Source organism: Cryptotermes secundus, unplaced genomic scaffold (assembly GCF_002891405.2).
Source record: "Cryptotermes secundus unplaced genomic scaffold, Csec_1.0 scaffold483, whole genome shotgun sequence".
NCBI classification, from domain to species: domain Eukaryota; kingdom Metazoa; phylum Arthropoda; class Insecta; order Blattodea; family Kalotermitidae; genus Cryptotermes; species Cryptotermes secundus.
This window is the reverse complement of record NW_019744115.1, coordinates 20,582-44,004: the sequence shown is the minus strand read 5'-3', so window position 1 is coordinate 44,004 and position 23,423 is coordinate 20,582. Positions and strand designations below refer to the sequence as shown.

Here is a 23,423-nt window from a genome sequence, read left to right as displayed (position 1 = left end):
TCAGGGATCAGAGCGATTTAGAAGTAGACTGGAATAATCTTTGGTTCAGGGAGTATAAGCGTATGCGAGCGTATGTATTTATCGTGTTTGTGGTGTGGTGTGATGGGTCTGGTAGTAACTGACGGAACCGAGAGATGAGGCTAACTGTATGAGCTGAATAAACGTGTTTGTCGGAGAGGGTCGGTCAGGGTCAGAGATTGATGGAAGTGCTTAGCAGGTTGACTTTACCCATTTATGTTATTTTTATAGGATCTAATAAAAATGAGTGGAATGTATTGGAAACAGAGACATTTTACAATAGGAATTATAGGGACAACTCTAGGTTTAGGGGTAGTTTATTTTTTGCGGAAATACGGAGAATATAAGATAAAGAAGATCACCGGTTACGGGTTGAGAACGTTTGGTGATAGAGTTGTGGTTGTAAATTCTGCCAGAGAATGCGAAGTTGTAGCAGAAAATTTATTAAGGTAAGTAAAGCGTTTTCGCTTAGGTCATTTATCCAAGGAATTCATCCAGGCCTGAGGCTTCTTGTGATCTTTCGTAACAAGCTTATTTTTTACGGTTAGCCCCACGCCCAACCCCCAAGCTGGAGTGCCACCCCTTGTTGGCTGTCCACAACTGCTTGTTCAATATATTTGCAGCTGCCCTCCATACCTAGGGGGCGTCTCCATGCGCAGCCTGAGGACGGGCCATGCCATGATGACAGTGGACTCGTCTGCAGTCAAAAAATAAGATGTAGAATATACAAAACTATAGTTTTGCCTGTGGTTCTGTATAGGTGTGAAACTTGGTCTTTGACATTGAGGAAGGAACATAGACTAAGGGTGTTTGCAAACAGGGTGTTGAGGAGAATATTTGGACTGGAGAGAGATGAAGTGACAGGAGGTTGGAGAAAACTGCATAATGAGGAACTTTAAAACTTGTATGTCCTCTTCTCCAAGTATAATTAGAATGATGAAGTCAAGGAGGATGAGATGGACAGGGCATGTAGCATGAATGAGGAAAAGAGGAATGCATATAGGATATTGGGAACACCAGAAGGAAAGAAACTACTGGGAAGACCAAGATGTAGGTGGGTGAACGATATTAAAATAGATCTTAGAGAAATAAGATGGAATGGTATGGAATGGATTGATCTGGCTCAGGATAGGGACCAATGGAAGACCCTTGTGAACATGAGAATGAACCTTCGGGTTCCATAAAATGCTGGGAAGTTCTTCAGTAGCTGCACAATTGGCGGCTTCCCGAGAAGGGCTCAGCTCCTTGAGTGAAGTAATGCGTTTTTAGAGCTGATGAGCTGTAAGGTTTGCAGTCGTATTACCAACTTTGTATAATGTGAAGTTATTATTTAACTAGATTTGTATATCTATGAACAGAACAATTCTTTGAAGTGATAGGTTCTGTTATGGCTCATTTCACATCCTGCATATTGTGATGACAGGATTTGTGGCAGGAGTGGGAAAACTATGGCCGAAGGGCTGGATTAGGGGTTGCAAGTGTTTCATCTGGCCAGAATGAGGTAAAGAAATATTTAAACATTGCAGTAATCAGAAACTTACAATGTGCATAATGAATACCATTCCACCACGTGATTGCTACAGATCATGCTGCTTGAAGTTTCTGACAAGCTTCCCAAAATTTGATGTAAATCTGGAAGTTGCAATATGTTAAACTGCACCCAGATTTTCATCCTGTCATTCAAACTCTGGTTTTGGATTTGCTCCATTTGATTAAAGAGAAAGTTGTTTATAAATATATATTGATGCAGATACCGAGAACATCTTCCTTTGGAGTTCTTCAGGTATAGTTCTTTGTCACCTTGCAAGTCAGTAAGTTTCAGCTGGAGATTGTATGGAACATTTTCAACATAAAATGAGGAAGGAGAGGACAGCAGGTTAATAATAATTCTATGCATTGTTTACAAAGGAAAATAATATGTTCTAGAAGTGTGCACTTTAAAATAAACTTTGAAACTTACTAACAGGTGACAGTTGGATGACAAACTGCCTGTCATGCAAAACAAGTGCTACTGAGTATTGCAAGAAACAAATTTGATATCCCATGCTTCATTCCTCACCACCACCCACCCCCCTGGGATACCTTGTCGGATATATAGAACTTTTCATCCTCATGGTTGCCTACAGAAGGTATGATGTACCCTGGTTCCAGGAATGGCACAACTCTACACCTCATTTTACCCAAGGAATCATTCTTGTCCTACAAGAGCTGGGTTTTGATAGCACAAGTGTTAAGCAAATGACTGCAAAGTGGTGCTCACCTGAAGGTCCTGAAAGCTCAGTTTCCTTGTTCCTGTGCTTATCGACTCAGACACAGTGCCAAAAATTGCAGACAATCTATTCCCTCACTGACTAAAACCACTGAGTTTGTTTTCCTTCTATACACCTTTATGGTGTTCTTTCCCACACATACATGAGCATATTATACATGATTGTGAACCAATTAAGAATCTGCCATATGAGATAAAGTAGGATTTTTTTAAACAAAAACAGACTCCATGGTTTTAGTCTGCAAGCGAACTGTACCGACGGAGCAACCTCCGCTTTTCAGCAAAGTTAGTGTCAACTTTAGCAGATAGAGTGTGTTGCGTTTTCAGCGCAACTAATTCCCACGGCTGTTAATTTCAGTTTTGTAGACCCGAGCCACTATTTCCTTGAAATAGCTCCCCAATTATCCTCACAAGGCTGAGTGGACCCCATTCTATATCCACTACTACTCAGAAAATCTGGTGGCACCGGGAATCGAACCCAGACCTCTAGATCTGTAGCCTAAACTCTGACCACTAGACCACAGAGGCAGTCAATTTTTTAAAGAGTAATCCATAAAAGCAATGAGCTGAAACTATAATCTACTTATAAAAGAAACTAATTTCAGGAAGTGTGCAGATTTTCGTGTTCTTGGTTTCGACTGTGAGTGGGTAAGCGATGCTAGAAGACGTAGACCAGTTGCACTTATGCAGCTAGCATCGGAGGATGGTTTTTGTGCTCTTATTCGACTCTGCCATATGAAACAGCTTCCAGAAGGCTTTAAAGTAAGTTAAATCTTGCTTCCTACCATGTCCCTCACCAAGTAAAGCAAGGCATGGCTTCTTAGTATGTAAAGCTGGCTCATCTGCTTCTGATGCTGGTATCAGTCAGTGTGTGGATAACTTTTGTTTTTACACAAAACAGTATATTTCTTTTCTGCTTTACTGGTTTCCATCTTTAGATATTACAGTAAAATTACCATATTTCATCATATAATTTACACTAACACATGTACCGCACACGCTCATCACTGTGAAATTGAGAAAAAAATATAACTCCCCATTATATTACATCGATTCTGTTCTTATTTGGAATACATGAAATGTTTGGGAATTCTTAGTTCTTGAGGTTATGGTATTAGCAGTGTTGAACCTTTAGGTTGTGCTGCTGTAGTGCTAGTTCTTGCATTCCTACTTTGAGAGGCAGTAACATGACGTTTTGTGCCAAATTGGATAGCAGAAGGTATAACATTTGAATTGGCGTGATCAGGATGACGTTTCTGAAGTGGGTTAATGAGAATAGTTCTCTGTGATTTTATATTTTGGATGGTCTTACAAAAAAAGTGTAGCAGCCATTGAGATCTGTCACCTTGTGGATAAAATGCTGTTTGATGCAAAGAACCTTGATGAGGTGTTCATAAACCCAAAATGAGGCAAGGCCTCATGTGTGGAGCTTCAATAGTTGAATATTTTCTTAGCTCTCACAGATGGTTTGTGTTGTGCTTGGTGTATGAACCCCTTCTGAAACTGGCATAGGTGTCCAGAGATAGGGGTTAGTTCTATCTATTGGACCCAACTGAGTAGATTTTACCTGAGGACGGGGACAGAATCCAGTCTCCGAAACGTATTTTGAAAAAGAAACAGGATGGTTTTTAAAAATTAGACAAGAGGATGGGTAATGTCCAAAAACATAATACTTTTAGATAATGATGATAGATTTTTACCTTTGCTTTATTAATCTTCCTACACCAAAGACTGTAAGCTTGTCAATCTTAAAGTCTGCTTTGTGTGTTTTAATTAGTTCAGCTGGAATTGAATCAATCCTGGGAGGTTCATAATGTTTCATATTTTAAATATCAGTTTTGATATGTAATACGTGAGTCTGGGACCATCGGCTTTGCATTATGTGTTTATGACTGTTGAAATTCATCTGTTTTGTGGTTATTACTTACTTGCTTATCTGGAATCTGAGTTCCTTATTTGCAGCAACATAAATATTGACTGTTATTGCTAATTATCAAAAAATGAAATTAAGCTCTTTACAGCATAATAGTCGTAAAGTAATAAATAATGAAATAATAAAATAAGAGCAGTATGGGATATGGTTGAAAAGAGACAGGAAAAATACACCTACTTGAACAAATATGCTCTTTTCTTATAAATGGTGGAAAGTAAAGTGTGCTAATGGTGGTTGCTGATGCTTTCAGTAATTTCTTTATGAGTACTGCTAATAATTTAAAAATGCAGCAACTAAAGAAAGAAGATTCAGTTTCTTTTTTTTTTAATTGATTCCCAAACAAATTCCCTTGGATTAAAATCATTCCAAACACAGTGACTGAATAAAAAGTAGAACACTTTCCCTCGGCTCAGACTTGTCAGGTTATGATGAAATAATAAGTAAAATTTTGAAGGGCTGTCCATTTTTGATCAGTTCTCCATTAAGTCACATTTGCAGTCTCTCAGTACATGCCAGTATTTTATCCAGTCATAAAAAAAGTCTCAGTAGTAAAACAAGTATGTAAAGAAGATTTACATTATTTATTTCTGTGTTAACTGCCTTCCCTAAAGTTCTTGAAAAAGTTATGTATAACAGGTTAATTCATTATATGCATAGATTATGTAACTGTCTCACAAGCTACAATAAAATTCTTACAGTTTTTATTGAACGGTAGGATCATTCTGAACTATTGTAAGGTACTGTCTCTGTATTTATCGATAATGACTGAGGGAAACCTTGATAGACCACAGTCAGGATAGGTAGTGTCTGGGCTAATATTTCAATCCTGCGACACCTGAATAGGAAGCAAGAGTGGTAACCTATCAACTGAGACATTTGACTCTATCATTGGGATTGACTAGAATCTCTTCCTATGGGCACTTCAACTTCCACTTGATCAGAGGGTCAAGAGACTGAAGGCATTAAAAAAGTAATTTCTGATTTATAGGCTGTGTTTGAGTATTTTGTAACCATTTTCTTTTTCAGGAAATACTTGAAGATGCTACAATCTTTAAAGTTGGTGTGGTTCCATATGATGATGCAGCACACTTAATGCAGGATTATAACATTAGAGTGAGTGGGTGCCTGGACTTGCGTCATTTGATGCGACGAAGTGGCACATTGTCTCATGGTGGACTTAGTGGAATGGCAGAGAATTTATTGGGGATTGAACTTGATAAAAGTTGGCACATTCGCTGCAGTGACTGGGAAGTGCCTGTGTTAAGTGCCCATCAGGTGCAGTATGCATCTCAAGATGCACTGGTCGCTGTTGCCATATTCTCTAAATTAATCAAGCATGAATTGAGACCATGGTGGCACATCTGGGGTCCAAAACAACCTAAGTGGTCAAAAGTTGTGGAGTTGTGCCAAAACTATATTGATGTCAAATACAAAGACAAGCCCAAACAAGGAAAAAGTGCTCATGCTACACCACAGGATGGAAGTGGTCAAGTTCTGTCACAGGCAAATAGGCATATTATCAAACCAGGATCACGTGCATACTCTACACGGCAGAAGCCCCTGTATGATAACTGTATTCTCCAAGCCCCTGATGGAGAAGTCCTCAGCACTTGTGACCACAAGAAAGCTGAATGGTGTGAGTTACTTGTTCTTTTTGGCGTAATTCCCCAAAACCTATTTCCAGAAGATTCATTTTAATATTAACCTCTAACAGTCTACAAGGAATACCATGTCCCATGATATGTATTTGTAACTGGACAAATGGCAACTACATTGTTTGTTATGTCATGGTGTCAGTTTAAGCTTTCTGTCTTTCCAGCACCAGACTCCTAGGCTCGATATGTGTCTAAAATGCTTGTATAGGCATTAGAAATTCTTGGAGATGTATTTGTAGTTAATCATCCATTTATAATTGGTAATCTTGCCTAACATCCCTCTTATGATAGCAGAAATCTTTAAATGTTTATAGTTTTCTCCAAACAGGCATTCTTACTTTGTCATTTCACGAAATACCAAAACAAGACAGAACTATTTAAAGAAACATTGAAGATGTCTCTGCTTGTCCCTTAACACTTTCATAAAATCCACACTTCCTTAGCCTTGTTAATTCATCAAGATAATATTATTCAGAAGATATCAGTACAATGGTGACAATGGTCTTGTTACCCACATTTTTATTCTACTTATCCAGTGTTGCATTAGACAGTCTTCAACAATGCGCTTTGGTATGGTGTAGCTTGAAGTGAGGACTAATACACAACCCCACATTACATTCCAAGACATTTGAACTTTGTTCTCATTTCTTTTTCTTTTCTGGAACATGCAAGAGACCAAATTAATTTTCTTTTCAAGGGTCAGTGTTTTCTATGCTTTATATCACGTTGGATTGTTTGGCTCGTGCAAGGGGTTGGTCTCCCTCAGGGTGTGGTCTGAGGTTGAGGCACCTTTTTCTCTTCATGTGTTAGGCCCTTGACCAATGCAAGCCTGAAAGTTTGTTGTAATAATTTGTAACTACAAGCTATGAGGAGGATAAAACTATTCAGAACTGAATGGTTCAGAAGGTTGAAACATTGCGTTTTCATCCATTTCCAGGTTCACCTGCTAATACTGTGTCTACAGGAGACTTGTACAGTGGCTGGTTTCAGAGCCTTCCTATGCTCATAGAAATTACCCTCTGCATATTTATCAGCATGTTTATATTTTAGTTGACATTTCATGCTATAGGTCTCAAGCCACTCCTCATCCTAGTTTTAATGTCACTCCTTTTCTAGTTCATTTTCTTTCCACAATCTAAATACTCATTTTTTGATTTGGTTAGAGAGCACTGCAGCAGTTTGTAGTCTTTATATGTAAGTCATCAGATTAAGTCTGTTCGTGTACAATTTACATCCCACATTTTCAATCCTTGTAGTAAGTACTGCCATTCCTGCGTGACTAGTTGTCGATGTAGCATTTGCACATTCCCACTATTCCAAAATACATAATCATATTGCATGTCTATGCCTTAGGAATCTTACAGCTTATAGATTTTGATCCCTAGCCAGTCTTAATTGTAATCAGCCTTACCAGGTTCATTTTTGTATGCAAAAATATAGAAATATCAGTACAGTAAGACCTCAGCCGTGCCATAGCTCAAGTGGTTAGTTGCAGACTTCCCACCGTGGCGACCCGGGTTCGATCTCAGGTCTGGTCAAGTGGGATTTGTGGTGGACAAAGTGACACTGGGTTGGGTTTTTTCCAAGTACTTCGGTGTCCCTAGCCAATCTTCATTCCACCAAATTCTCCATCATAATTACCCAGGGCAAGCTACAATAGGCCAATCAGTGGCCGCCATGCCAAGTGGACCCAGTTGGACTCCACCCCCCAGTAAGCGAATTTAAAACAGTAAGAACTCACTAATTGAGGCTAATTGGGTGGGAACCTTTGTCCAAATTAGTGAAAAACTACCCTGTCAAGTTCAGAAATTACTACAAGGAACGGTATGCAGGTATGTTGTTCCTTGTGTAGTAACCGGAATAGACCAGCATGTTGAATAAACATGCATGCTTTATTGGTTATTGAAATGTGTTGTAGGTACTTGTTGAAGAAGTTGGGAGTAAAAGTCTGTGATAATCCACTGACTGTTCAACTCAACTTTGAGCCATCAGGACGAGCTGTGGATGAAGTTGGACAATACTACACACAGGAAAAGGCTAATCATTGTGTAGTGTGTGGAAGCAACAAGTCATATATTCGAAAGAATATTGTTCCTCGTGAATACCGGCGACATTTTCCTGGTGAGCTTCTGACAGAATTGTGCTGTGACTTCTGTTATGTCTTGGACTCTTTACCTTGAGGGTTCCACATAGGATTCATGAACCATTTCTTTGTGTATGGCAAAGCAATTCTTTTCCTCCCTTCCTCATTCTCTTCCTTCTTCCTCTTGTCTTTTAGATTTCTTATCATCTTGCATTGCATGGGGCTTGTTTCCTTTAGTGTTTTGGAAAATAGATGGGATGATAACAGTTTCTGAATTCAACAGTAGGAGACTTGTCCATGATTTATTCTGACCGTCTTACAGTGCATACATTTATTCACCTTACTCTTCTCTCTTGCACTACATGTTTCAGCACAAAAGTGCCATCTTCAGGTGCTTTTCGATGTACGTCGAATGCCCTGTTGTCTTTATACTAAAATAACTAAAATATATATTCGTCATATATATTGATAAATATACAACACACGCAGTCACAGGAGCAAGACACAACACAAAGCACAATACACACAAGAAAGTAGGAAGAATACTCCGATAGAAGAAGATAGGTGTGACTCGCATATTGAGATACGACATAAGGATGACAAATCCTGAACAGTTTTAATATTTTTAATATTTAAAATTTATCAATATATATGACGAATATATATTTTAGTTATTTTAGTATAAAGACAACAGGTCATGCAACGAAATAGTTCGACGTACATCGAAAAGCACTTGAAGATGGCACTTTTGTGCTGAAACATGTAGTGCAAGAGAGAAGAGTAAGGTGAATAAATGTATGCACTGTAAGACGGTCAGAATAAATCATGGACATAAATCAGTGCAACAGGATGCTAAAATATAACATTATTAATATAGTAGGAGACTTTTTTTGAATGTTACTTTGGTGCTGATTCTCTGTTTAACTAACATCAGTATAATTTTACATTGCAGTTGTGATGAAGGACCACATTTCACATGATGTTCTCCTGCTTTGTCTTGACTGCCACCTGAAGAGCAACAGTTTTGATGTGATGCTGCGTCAACAGCTTGCAGTTGAATGCAGTGCACCAATCGGTCGCTATGATGATGTTAAGGTGCATAACGCTGAGTATCAGATAGAATGACCAAATTTGAATGCAGGTGGAAAAGTCTACATCATCAACTGATGTTTCCTGAAAAAATGTTGCCTTATGACAAAGTCATCTTTATTCTTCCCAGGAACATTCCCCATATATCTGTATCAGTGCTTTCCCTCCCTATTTTATATATTTTCATGCACTTGGTCTGTTGTAGTGTTGTTTGTTTACCACTGTCATTTCTGATGCAGACAAAGAAACTTTGTGTCAGCCATGCTACTGTATCATTAGTTTCATCAGTCTTCCATGTAGTGGTCACACCTTGAAATTTTGGCTAATTTCCTGGTGTCAAGACGTTATTCCTTCTTAGGCATGTCACAAGTGGGCTCATCTGTAATAGCAGTAAATCCACAGTCATATGTTATAGTGGTGGGGCTCAGAATCTAATTTAAGAAAATTAATAACTGTATTGCTGCTGTGAAAGGAATATAAAAATATAAGTTAGATTTAGTGGGAGTACAGGAGGTCAGAAGGGACAGAGGTGGCATTGAACCAGCAGGAGACTATACATTTTTCTAGGGAAAGGGGAATGAAAGTCATGAATTAGGGACAGGGTTTTTTTTTGTACAAAAGAGAATCATATCAGCAGTTAAATGGGTAGAGTTTGCTAGTGATAGGATGTCATACATAATACCAAGAGGTCACTGGTGTGATATAAAATTGATGTTATGAATGGCAGGTGCTACAAAGAACTAGAACATGCATTCAATAGATTCCCTAAATACCACATGAAATTTTTGTTACGAGATTTTATTGCTGAAGAAGGTAGCGAAGACATTTTCAAATCAACAGTTTCACAACCATGGAAAACTTAGATGATGAGGTGGATTTTAATAGAGCTTGGGAAACTGCTGGAGAAAATGTAAGGTTTGAGGTTTTCACAGCTGTGACTATGAAGAATGCCATCTTCTGGGATGTGGTGCCATGTAGATCATGTGTGAACCAGTGTTTTCGAGTAATGTCGTTTCGCAGAAGACCTACATGATGCCACATCCCAGAAGAAAGCATTCTTCTTCTTAGAGAAAATATCAAAATTTCCGCCAAAGATAGTGTAAGTTATTATGAATTGAAGAAGCAAAAGCCATTGTTAGACAAAGGATGCTCAAAAGTATTTGATCAAAGAAAACAAGCCAAATTGCAATGGAGATAATCTGAACAATCTAAAGACGTGACGCAAGCAGACATTTCAGGAATAAAAAGAAGGAATACCTGAAAGACAAAATGATTGAGCTTGCAACACACAGTAAGAACAAAAGTGTTAGAGACCTTTACAGGGGAATAAATGAATTTGAGAGGGGTTACCAACCTGTAAGTAACTTAGTGAAGGATGAGAATGTTGATCTGCTTGCAATATTAAAATGGATCATAGAGAGATAGGATGGGATGGTATGGACTGGATTGATCTGGCTCAGGATGGAGACCAGTGGAGGACTCTTGTGAACACGGTACTGAACCTTCAGGTTCCATAAAATGTTATGCAGTTCTTGAGTGGCTACACAATTTGTGGCTTCTCAAGAAGGGCTCAGCTCCTTGAAATTAGTTAATAACCTTATTGAATTTCATCAGACTCAGATGTAATCTTTAAGAATTGAGGAAGCCCAGTTCAGATGTGTGTAAGCCCAACTCATGTAGTGACTCCACACATTTTAGAGTACTAAATTCTATGCACTCCTTTCAAGTCCAAGTTATCTCATGCATGCAGATTAGAAATGACAATGATGTGGATTTGTCTCAACCGGGATAGGTAGATCAGGTGGCTGCTTTCAGGATGGATGACCAAGGATTTATTCTTTGTCACTATGTACAAACTGACTCTTGGATTCACTGAGCCTTCTGCCCAATAGGTACAGGTTAGTTCCTAGGGGTAAAAGCAGCCAGACTGGGAAAATGACCACTCACCTGCATCTTGTGTTCAGGTTAGAAATGTTTGAAGCATTCATTACCCGTACTCCTATATGCCTTCATTCCATGATACTGAAGCATAAGTACCCTACCATTTGGGCCGCGCCATAGCTCAAGTGGTTAGTCACTGGCTTTCCACTGCGGCAGCCTGGGTTCAATCCCGGGTCTGGTCAAGTGGGATTTGTGGTGAACAAAGTGGCACTGGGGCAGGTTTTCTCCAAGTACTTCAGTTTCCCCTGCCAATCTTCATTCCATCAATTGCTTCACAATCACCCTCACCTATCATCTGGTGCTGGTACAGTAGGTCAGAAATGGCCGCAGTACAAGGGACTTAGTCCCACTCCACTAGCAATAAAGAACCCTACCATTTGCTTCTTACTCCAGTGCCAATGTAGGAAAATTTATTAATCAAAACACACACATAACTGTAAAGGATTGTGGCAGTTAGTTTTGACACATGCAGTTAAGATGTGATGGATTGCCACACAATTTTTGTCTCTTACACTGACTGATTGGTGTAAGCAGAATCATGTCAGTGTTTGCCAGCAGTTGCAGGAAAAAATGTCAGAGAGACCAACAGTTCCATTTGAAAGTGATCACAGGTGTTAGTATTAAAGGGGAGAGGATTTGATGATATTTTTTTTAAGAACAGTCACAGGCTGCACTTTCTCAATTAAAAACACAGACTTCTGCAAATGCCCCCCATAATGGTACTGACTACCTCAAGTTGTAAGGGAATTATTTTGAATGGAACAGATTGGAATAAGAGGACAAGTGTAATCCTTACAGAGAAAAAATATGATGTGAAAATTATTTTATCACACCATGTCCCATGCTGCACAGTACGTTAAAGTATGCCATGGCAGCCTGATGATGACCTGTGCTGGGGTCAAACATGTAGCAGAAGAAACGAGTACATAGCATAATGAAAAATCGTGCCAATGGTTTTTATAAATAAATTGCTTATTGTTTGTTAGATACAACAGGATGTCAAAATTCCTCCTTCCATCTATTTTTCAGTTTACAAGGTCATGGTGGTGTTCCTTATTTCATGTTAAATAACCACTTCATTTGATACAACAGTGTAAAATAGCATGTGAAACAGTGAGAATAAAAGCAAGTAGTTTGTCAAGACGATAACTTCTATGGCCCACATTTTGGAACTGAGCTTATCCAAATCTTGGCTGGAGGTTTTTCCTTCTGACTTTTCCTTCTGATTTTTCATGCTTTCCTCATCACATTTAGGAAAATACCAGGATAGTATCTTAATATAGGCTTCATTGTTAATGATTCAATGTTCACAAAGATCTTGGCATATCTTTTTGACACTACATTACTTCAGCATTTGATACACAATGATAAAAGAAGTGAATTAATGAAAAAAGAAAAATCATGCAGCAAGTGAAGATGTTAGAGCACTCATGCACATAATCAGAAACTCCCAATATAATTATTTGTCCATGAGTCAGAACTATCTGTTATGTTGTAGGGTGTAGGACTTAATCTTATGGTTTATCAGTAATGGGATACTTATCATAATACACCATCTCACCAAAATACTGTGACATGATGGCTGAAAGCTGGAATAGTGAAATGAATAGATGCAGCTGTTGTTAAGCAATGTTGCAGTGAAAATGTGTCTACAGCAATAAATAAATATGTAACAGTAGAGAAACCATGGAAGCAATGTTTTCTATGCAGTCTACGCCAAGGACACCAGTCAAGTTCACAGGGAGTGAGTGGTTAGAATGCAGTCTTTGAGTTGCATTGTTAGCAGCCGTTACCTAGCAATGAATAGTGGTGGCAATAGAAAACATAGTTGTAGTGATCTGTAGAGTCTAAATCAGTGGGACTGTTACAGTTATTTGTAGTTACGCTGTATAAGTGTTCAGTAAATTCAGTTATCAGTCCAAACTCCATGATATTTCATGTTAAGTGGGTTCTTTGTCACTGTGGCATGACTTGATTAAATTGAAGAGGGTGAGATGGGTTGGCTACATGGCACATATTGAAGAATTAAGAAATGCATTCCAAATTGTGTTCAGAAAATCTAGAGGAAGGAGACCACTTAGAATCCTAGCCATAAATGGGAGGATAATATTAAAATGCGTTATGGACTGAATTCATCTCAACTGAGGGTAAGGTCCAAGAGCAAGTATTCATCAATATGATCATGAACCTTTCAGTTGCGTAAGATCAGAGAAGTTCTTGACCAGCTGAGTAGCATCAAGTTTTAAGTACTACCCTGCAACATGTAGTTAGTTAAAAATATTAGTATTTTAAGGTGTATTTAAAAATGAGTTATCAAGACCTTGACCCTCACACCAAATGGCCACGATGCATAGGTAGTTAGATGAATTTCCAGCCATGTCTGAATATGTTGAAATTTCTATTTCAGATGCTTGATGTGCCAGATCTAAAGTGTGTTCGCTCTGCTGCACGTGCATTGCTATCATCAGGTAGAAACGCAATTCCTCTTATGCGTAGGAAAGAGCTTCAGGAGATTGTGCTGCAGCATTTTGGCGTTGAAAGTGGCACAGAACTTACAAGAGACATGCTGCAGAAGGCAAATGATGTTGTAGTCAGGTGAGCTGTGTCCTTCTCAGGCTTTACCCTTTAATGTACGGACTTTTAAATTGCCAGCAGCCCTGTATGGCCGGAATTTAAATCGCCCTAATTAATTATCATTGCAAACTTTCAGAAAAAAAATGCATATTTTCCGTTCTATGCAACATAGAAATATGAACTAAAAAGAACCTGAAAGACAATAAAATTTTCTGCATATACATAAAAAAGCAAGTTTTACAAATGAAAATTAACTGTGATTATTTTGCCATGAAATGCAAAATATAACTGTTATTATATATGTTATGAAATTCCAAAGGACTTACCCGTTGTTTTTTCTTGAACCTTGAATCATGGTGATATTGTAAATATAATCACACTATATACAATAATATTGTGTTCAGACTGTACGCGAGTTTGAACTGCGTCACTTCACAGTTTACGATAACTCACACTCTGACGCGCATGTGCCACTTCTCAAAGCAGTCCACCACACATAGAGCCACATCACACTTCTTACAGTAGTGGAGTGTGCTTCTGCGCTTCTTATTTTGAGAACAAATACGACGTTTTTGTTTTCCTGACTTGTGTAATAGATATGCATTTAGAATAGTCATATCTAGAAGGTGGAAAAACAATTTCTTTGTCCACTTCCATGTCTCCTAGCAATGCCATAACTGTTTACCATCCTGTCAGATTTATCAACAAAGCCCATATGTGCATTATAGTCCTCAATTACATGGGGTTTTGACAGCATGGCCAGATTCATCTCAGAAGTTGCCTTCCAATGGAGGAGGGTTCAAATTCGTCAGAGCATACACATCATGCTTGTCTTTCCAACGAACAACACTTAGATGCCCCTTAACTCTTGTAACAATGTCCCCTTTTTTCCAATTTCATTGAGTTGGGCCGAATTTCACGTGGCATTCCATGTGAATTTTGTGTCCCAAGCCTTCTACTCTTCGAATTAACTGGAGAACAATGCCATGTGTCAATGTAATTTCTTCTGTCACAAGTTGCCTTTGTTTCCCCAAATAAACTGTCATGTCATAAGTATACGAAAAAAATTGCAAAGCCTGTAAATTTTTATACCAAATCTTTTGCGTTTCTTTGGAATATACTGACGAAAAATCACTCTTCCTTTGAACAACACTATGAATTCATCAACAGCAAGACGTTCTGATGGATTGTAAAGTTCACAAAATTTCTTGTTGAAATTGTCAAAAATTTTTCTAATATTCCAGAGCCTATCATACTCTGGGTCATCTCGATTTGGAGGAGCTTCATTATTTTCGAAATGTAGGAATCTCAAAATATGGAAGAAACGGTCTCATACCATGATGTTACGGTAGAATGGAGTGTAGTATTGCTCATCTCTTGACCAATAATCTTTGAGGGTGTCCCATTGATTGTGGCCCATTTGAATAATTATTACCAAAAAGTTATATATCTCTTCAATTGTAACGTCAGGCAGTTGAACAGAAGGGCCTGGAGCATCTTGGCATGCCATAAATTGGTGGAAATATCTGTTGGTTTCTTGTAACAAGATTTGGAATATTTGTTGGAAAAACAGAATGAAAATAGAAAAGGGAGAGGACTGTGCATTTATATTGGGAGCAGCTGATCTGTTGATACCACTCAGAGGACCAGTGAAGTCTAGTACCTTTGGCGAATCCCCGGGTCTTCTATCACAAAACCTATTTTCTGTTTCCTCTGCCTTGCCTGATGATGATGATGATGATGACGACGACAGTATATTAGCTCGAGGTTCAATGTACTCATTGATATCTTCTAACTCTTCATCAGATTCCTCTTCCATCAATATTTCCTCCAGTTCTTCTGCATCGAAAAGTTTGGAATATTGGGCACGTTTTTGAGGTTCCATCTTGGGGGAGGAGGGTTTCCAGCAAAATCGAATAAATTATGTTGATTGACAAAGACTCGCAAAATGGTGATGCAAAGTAACTGTAATAGTATGGTACAATAGGCCAGAAGTGGCAGCAGTACAAGGGACTTAGTCCCACCCCACTAGCAATAAAAAATAACAACTGTAATAGTAGTCGAAAAGGTGCCAGTCCGACACTGATACCAAAAGTCACAATGATGAAGATGTCTTTTACTCACAAAGTAATACTGGCTCAGTGGGTTTATACCTCTTCCTGAGACACAAAATAAAAATAATATACAAAGAAATATATGACAGTCTGACACTAACTTTTTAAGTGATAAAGAAATATTACACAATCCAACACTGACTTCCTAACTGATAAGTCGCCACAGAAAACCAATCCTTGAATATGTCACTTCCTAGAAAGCTCTGGAAGCACTGATCTGCAAGCACCAATGAATATTTCCTCTTCAGTTCTCCGAACAAAGCTGGGCTATATTTGGCTGACCATGTAATAAAGTCATATATAAACGTAAATAGTTTCAAAACCAGGACCAAGATAAACGATTTCATTGTTCAGAGCTAACTTATGAACCTCTGACATGACCTTGCATGGTTTGTTTTGGTTTCAAACCCAAGATCAAACGGTCAGCACTCCCAAAGAGTGCACATGTCCTGGGTCATATATATAAGACATTCGGCCAACACGAGTTGCTGCTTGATGCATATGTGTATGACATTCGTCCGTTAAATGTTAATAGATGGCATTAAAAAGTAAATTTTAGAAATGCTTGCTAAATTTGTCTTGTTTTTCCTTCAAGAAGCAGCAGCACCCACACTGTGGGGCTGACTTCCATAATACTCATTATAACAAACCTGGGCTTAATTTTGTTGGACCATTTTGGGTTTGTTTGATTTTGGTTCTTTAAAGGACAGCTTTTCTTGTGGGCACTATAAATTTTATTCTTATTTATTGAAGTTACAGTTCAGTGTTTAACACTCCATTGTATTCAGAAGGCTCCAGGTTCAGATTCAGCTTAGAGGTTGGCTATCCTGACCAAGTTGTTTGTAGTTTTCCCTGTCTCTTCAGGCAAATGCCAGATTAGTATTTGAATTAGACTGCAGCTGCTTCCTTCCACAGCATTATTTATTAATAATCCTATCATTCAGTTCTGTATAATCTTAGCAGTTATAAGCATCATAGTAAATCAGCAATGGATGCAGTAAATGTCTACTGTATACTTTTTAGTTCTTTAACCAAATTAGATGAACCTTAGAAACTGCACTTCAAGTATATGAGAATTTCATTGATATACTTAAATTATACAAAGAGTAATTTGTGTATTCATTTAATGTATTTTAACACTTTGCGACTGGGGGCATATTCTTATGCCCAGTGCTTTTAAACGTGGCGGACAGGTGGCATATTATTATGATTTTAGGACACCTTATGTTGAAACACACTATACCTTTCTCTGGTGCCACCCAAATGAAATGACTACTGCATAATATTATTCTGGAATGTTTGCTTAGTAGGCAGTAACTTGATCTCGCTGTTTTGGTTCCCCCTCCAAAGGAAAATGATCTTTGACCCTTCAAGCTCTTATGTACCAGCAGGAAGTTAGTGCAATGAGTCAAGAACAGAAGGGGTTGGAAACCAAGCAATATCTGACTTGTTCTCCAGGCGTTCCTTCTGAGATGTGTGGTGATAGTGATTTAGACAGTACAGTGAAGGGGACAACAAAGAATTGTGGCCACAGACAATAAACGTGAAAGTAGCTCTGACAAAAGTTCAGGTAGTAAAACTGCGGGGACAGCCACATGGGGAAAAGTAGACAAAACGCCTACTTTGGGATAGTTTACTGGAAATCCAGGGGTGAAACAAATTTCTTCGGACCCAACGCAAGTGTCTGATGTAGCAAAACTGTTTTTTGGAGATAGGTGATAAAGTGGACAAAGAAAGTTGCCTTGTGACTTATAAATTGTGCCATTTTCAATTCATTTTTGTTTTACAAAAATCTAAACCCTGATTCGAAATTGAAATACAAAGCATTTCTGATGAATGTGGCAAAGGTCTGGGCTACAGACCAGATGGTGGCGGGAGAACCAGAGTCAGGCACAGACTTAGTGCGACTGGGCCCAGCAACTCCCACCCCACACAGTCCTCATGTGGACACCCCTGGGTAACTCTCAGGTGATATGCAGAAACATACCCTCATGAAAATTTTGAAGAGTGAACATTCCAAGGGGAAGCATCCTTCTAGGCAGTGCTGTATTTGCACAGTTCACAAAAAAAGGAGTATGACTGTCTACATTGCAAGTTCTGTGTAATGTTACTTCACAAAGGGGAATGTTTCCAGAAATATCACGCTCTCAAACACTTCTAGACGCATTGGTAAGTGTTCTACAAAAATTTTAGTTCATAAAATGAATTAGGAGATTTTATATTAATTTTTAATGTGAACAGTGCACAAGTTAGGGTAGTAGGTTTAAAAATGCCGGTCCCCAGGGTGATTTAAATATTCAAATTGCTGGTCCGCAAAGTGTTAAGAATCATATTTCTTACAGGACAAAATACATAGGTATTGATAAATCTCATATTGTGAGGTTATACAGTATTTGCTTAAAGCCAATTGATTTCTAGAAAATCATGGGCATAATAACAGTACCTGTTATGATAATACGGTAGGACTCCTTCGACAGGTGATCAACTCATTACAAGGTCTCTGTACCTAAACACAGGACAACACACACACACCAAACATCCATGCTTTGTGTGGGATTTGAATCCATGATCCTGGCTTCTGAGCGAGCGTAGACATTGCATGCCTTAGACCGCTAGGCTACCGAGACTGGCTTTGGAGATACAGGATCTTAAAATAGGTCATGCTGCTGTGTTTACTTATGTTCAGTGTTGTGGATTAATGGAAGATACAGTCATTTGGTTTCTCATCAGTTTTGCACTTCGTATCACTTCTTTTGTGATCAGATTGATACTGTTTCCTAGTTCACTGCTTTCATCCCCATCTGTACATGTTTCACTGTTGCTTGTAAAAACCAGAGGATGGGGTCACAATTGTTTACCCACACTGTCATAAGTCTCCATTTCATAGCATCATAAGGCAGATTAGTAAAAATAACAGGACACATACAAAATGTCAGCAGCTTAGTAACTATCCAATCCAAAGCCATGTTTCATACAGGTGGTAGTTATGAACAAGATTAAGGAGCAATCTGAGTCAATGGTTGCTTTGTCTGAAACTTTGTGGTTCAAGAAGGGTCTGTGTGTGTTATTTTGAGATATTAACATCCTGCTTCCTGTTGCCAATAACCTTGAACGGTTAAATGATCCATCTCAGCTTGCACATGGATCTGGATGATGCAACATAAGAAAGTATAGAATTGCATGACTCATCAACAGCTTCTTGAGAGAAATCAGATATTTTCTGTATGACTGGACATGTTAATAGTTTGTCACACATCTCATGTATGGCTTGTTCATAAGATGTTAGTCTCATATAAAATTTCTCTATGAAGTTTAATGCACATGAAAGTAGTATGCAAGTTAATGAAGAATGAAAAGATATAACATTATATGAATAGTAGTATCAGGAGAGTTTATGCATGCATGTGAGTTAGTGCACGCGCACACACACACACACACACACACACACGCACATGATGTATTGTGCCATAAGCTACTGAGCTGTATATTGGTCCCTGAACAGTCTTGTCTAGAAATAGTGCTTTAGACTTGTATTCAAAACGTGATGGGTTCTGATCTCTGCTGATATACCGGCTGAGTGAGATGTGTCATTGTTTTCTTCAATTCCTTCAGGCAAATGGCAAGATAATACATCAGGTCATATTCATGCCTCCCAAATCCTTTTCAGTTCATCAGTCATCTTACCATTCGATGCTACAAGGGTCGGATAAAAAGTAGTGGCAACACCTCAATAGTTCTGAAACGACTTTATTACCTGAGGTAAACATACTTACATTTCTTCAATATAATCCTCATTCCATCAAATCTCCATAGGCATTACCACCAGTAAAGGTACAGTAGGACATATGGAGGATTTAAGACCACAGAAACTGTTTTCAAGACTAATCATACTGTCATCTTATTATCTCTGTATTACTATATTATTATTATTATTATCATCATCATCATTTATTATAATTTGGCATACTATTTCTGTATTATTATATTCTTATTACTATTTAGTATTAGTATTAATATTAATCTTTGACTTGTCCCATATCATGTATAATGATTCATGGATGAAATAAAATTGAATTGAATTGAATTGAATTGAATTGAATTGAATTGAATCGCCCCCCATGTGTACCACCTTCTGCCAAATTTGTGGAAGGTGTCGTACACCAACAGCACTTCCACTTCTGTTGATGTCCAGCAGTGACCACCCTACAGCACGAATAATCTCCCCTCTTGTGTTGTAACATGTCCCTCGCAGTGGTTCTTTCATTTGGCAGAGAGATCATAATCGCACGGACTCATATCGGGTGAGTATGGCGGATGTTGCAGTAACTCCCATCACCAGTGCCGAAGGAGATCCTTGACAGCATCCACAGTATGAGCCCTTGCATTGTCATGGAGGATTATGGGGTTTGTTGCCAACAAGTGTCGTCGCTTTCTCCTGAGTGCTGGACCAAAGATGATTCGCAGGAACTTGCAGTTGTAGGCAGCATTTACTGTCTGTCATTGAGGTACAGTGTGGTGCAGTATCACTCCATCAATGTCATATGCCCCAATGAACATCGCCTTCACATCACTCTGTGTAGGGCGCACTTTCTTTGGACGAGGAGAGCCAGGATGCTTCCATTCATTTGATTGTCGCTTCAAGTGTGGTTCTTATGAGCAAGACCAAGTTTCATCCAGATTGACGATCCTTCCAAGGAAGTTGTCACCTTCCCTCTGGTACCAGTCCAACAAGTCCTGTGCAAGTGCATAACGTTGCCATTGTTGCACCCCGGATGTTGTATGGGGTACCCAACACACTGCAGTTTTGCAGTATTCAAGAATATCGTGCAAAATATGGAGCATGGTTTTGTGGCATACGCCTACCTCAGCAGCTAACTCCCGCGCAGCCTATCGACGATCGCTATCCAGCAAAGAAGCAAGAAGCTGAATTGTGTTGTTATAGACATGGGGTCGTCCTGAATGGCATCCCTCCCTTCACAGAACAGTTTTACCCATCGTGCCACTGTGCAGTATGGCAAAGCAGCATCACCACGTGCTTCTCGCAGTCCCTGATAACAGTTTTGTGCTCTATGACCTCCTGCAACTTCAATTTTTATCCAGGAGCATTGTTCTTGTTTCGTAACCATATTGTTAGGGTGCTTGAACTGGGCTTCTGAACTTCAAGACGATGCACAATGCAACTCAATGAAACCCAACCAGAGCCACTCACTGCACTACTTCAACTGAGCTCCTGCTATCAGCTACAGACGGTGCTAGTGACACCTGATTTACATCTTTCATGTTATAGCAGTGTTGCCACTACTTTTTATCCAGCCCTTGTATATAGTATAGATACTGACAGCATCTTGAATAATCCACGCAAGAAAATGTGTTAGGGTTAAAAGAGAACCGGAAAATGCTGTCCTGCCATATTTTATCCACTGTTACATAATCTACCCAAGACAGGGTCATAAGAAACCATAACTTAGTAAATCTTGAATTTCTGTTGATTTTGATAGAAATTGTTACCTGATAGGAATTCATCCTTGGTTCCAGTATAAGGAACAGATAAGACGTTATTTGTGAACAGGATGTTGTGGATTCTACATAGTCCTCCAACGACTAAATTGAATTCACCCAGCTGTGAGAAAAATATTCAAGTGATAGCTGAACATGCTTTGTGTGACAGATGGGCTAACATAAAGACCATCAGCTGCATCATTGCACAGTGTCTATTCTCATAAGATAATTCAGAAGTCTGTATTATGTTCTCTTTTATAGGACTGAAATGAGATGGAAATATACATTTAAACATCAGATTTTATTTATTATACAATACTCATGTGAAAAATAAATCATATAAATCATGTAAAAGGTTTTGCTGTGAGTATCTTGGTGTTCAGATTCCAGCTTCACCAGGAATTTTCAAATTGGTGATTACATTGTGTTCATTTGTGTCTCTCTTTGATAAGAAATATGCAAGACAGAATGCTGCATTTACCAAGGAAAAGTTTAGAGCCAGATTAGATCAGTACGATTAGCTCAGGAGGCATATGTTCCAGCACAATAACATGGAGTGTGGTTGTTTAAAATTACACAGTTTTCAGTAAATGAAGTAGAGCCATGCCATAGCTCGGGCAGTTAGTCACTGGCTTCCCACCGTGGTGGCTCAGGTTCAAGCCCGGGTCAGGTCATGTGGGATTTTATGGTAGACAAAGTGGCACTGGGGCAGGTTTTTCTGAGTACTTCGTTTTCCCCTGCCAATTTGCATTCCACCATTTGATCTAGATCCATCCTCATCTGTCATCTGGGGCTTGTACTATAGGCCAAACAGTGGCTGCAGTACCAAGTGGACTCAGCCTCACCCCAAGGAAAATAATAAACAGCTGAAGAAGGTGATTGTGGGAGAACACATTTTTGTAAGTAGATTTGCAGGCAGTAGATGACAGTATTCTTGACCCAAAATGTGCGTTTTTGCTGTTGTAGTTTGATTCCATCTCTGGATATATTAATGCTTAGAACAACAGGTAGTGATGCAAGTCAGAATTTTGAAGTACCCTGGCATGATCAGAAAATTGATGTGTGGTATGCCATTATTGCTACACAAATAGTAGGACCCATGTTTTTAACAGGCTATTAATTCAGATTGGTATGCCAGTGACATACGTTGGCAATTTTGTTGAGAGCACTGTAGAAGAAGAAAATGCATGTTTGTTTTTATGCATATTGGTACTACAGCACATGCTGCCAACTGCTCTGTTAATATTTTAAATGAGGTGTTCGAAAATATACTGAATTAAGCCGCATATTTTGACCTGCAAGATCTCCAGACTTAAATCCATGTTGATTTTAAACAATTTATTTGCTTAAGAACTGAACATCTGTGTTTATTATGTGCAATATATTAACCTTGATGCTGGAGTTCCTTTTCTTGGCAGATGATGGCTAAGGTTTTGTCTAACACCCTGGCAGTACAAGAGTTAAGTGATTCGGTCATTTGAGGAAGGCTGTCTGACATTACTGTATTATGGTAAAACTCCCATGTAAGATATCTCTGGGGAGCAGTGAATTTGAATGCTACTAAAGAAAATCTGAAATGGAAAAATTTAGTGGTGAGGCTGCTAACTTAGGATTATTAAAGTTGCATATTAAATGATGGAAAACCTTAAATTGAGCAACACTAAATAGGGATTCCGCTCTGTACCGTCTCATTGTGTTGTGTGAAGAAGTTGCTATACTGACTGCCATCAGTACAGTACATTAATGTTATAAATTTATAATACACTTACATGGGGAGCTGGAGACAGGTCAGCCTCCCCCCCCCCCACACACACACACACACTAGGTGACAGTTGTTATATGAACCCAAATAATAATGACAATGTCTGCTTTGTAGTGTGATGAATGGAAACTACAAGCCGCATGGTCTGCGGGTGGTGATGTACTTCTCAGACCCCAAGAATGGTGGCTTAATGTATTTAGAACAGAGATGGAGGGAGCACTTCCTTGCAACCATGTGTCCACACTACCTTCCTGCACTGTGGTCCGTACAACACAATCACCAGCGTCTGAAGCAGCGTATTCATCAGGGTCATATCCAACCAGAAGAAGTTGGTTTTGCTGGCATTAAACTGGATTAATTGTGAAACAACTTAAATTTTTATCATTTCTGTGGGTACTGTATTTCTATTTCGTGTATATTTTTTATGCAAATAAAATTTTAAGTAAATTGCATATCTTTTGAAACCAAACAGAGCTGAGGAATTCA

At 38.8% G+C, this 23,423-nt stretch overlaps 1 protein-coding gene across 1 annotated transcript; it reads left to right on the top strand.

The window, feature by feature from the left end:
• Positions 1 to 63: 63 nt before the first annotated feature.
• On the top strand, positions 64 to 23,371 carry LOC111874483 (exonuclease 3'-5' domain-containing protein 2). The gene is made up of 7 exons (XM_023870025.2): positions 64 to 467; positions 2,893 to 3,049; positions 5,247 to 5,854; positions 7,794 to 7,996; positions 8,911 to 9,053; positions 13,396 to 13,583; positions 23,052 to 23,371. The coding sequence occupies exons 1-7, from the start codon at positions 262 to 264 to the stop codon at positions 23,293 to 23,295; spliced, it is 1,749 nt and encodes a 582-aa protein (XP_023725793.1). The 5' UTR covers positions 64 to 261; the 3' UTR covers positions 23,296 to 23,371.
• Positions 23,372 to 23,423: the final 52 nt, after the last annotated feature.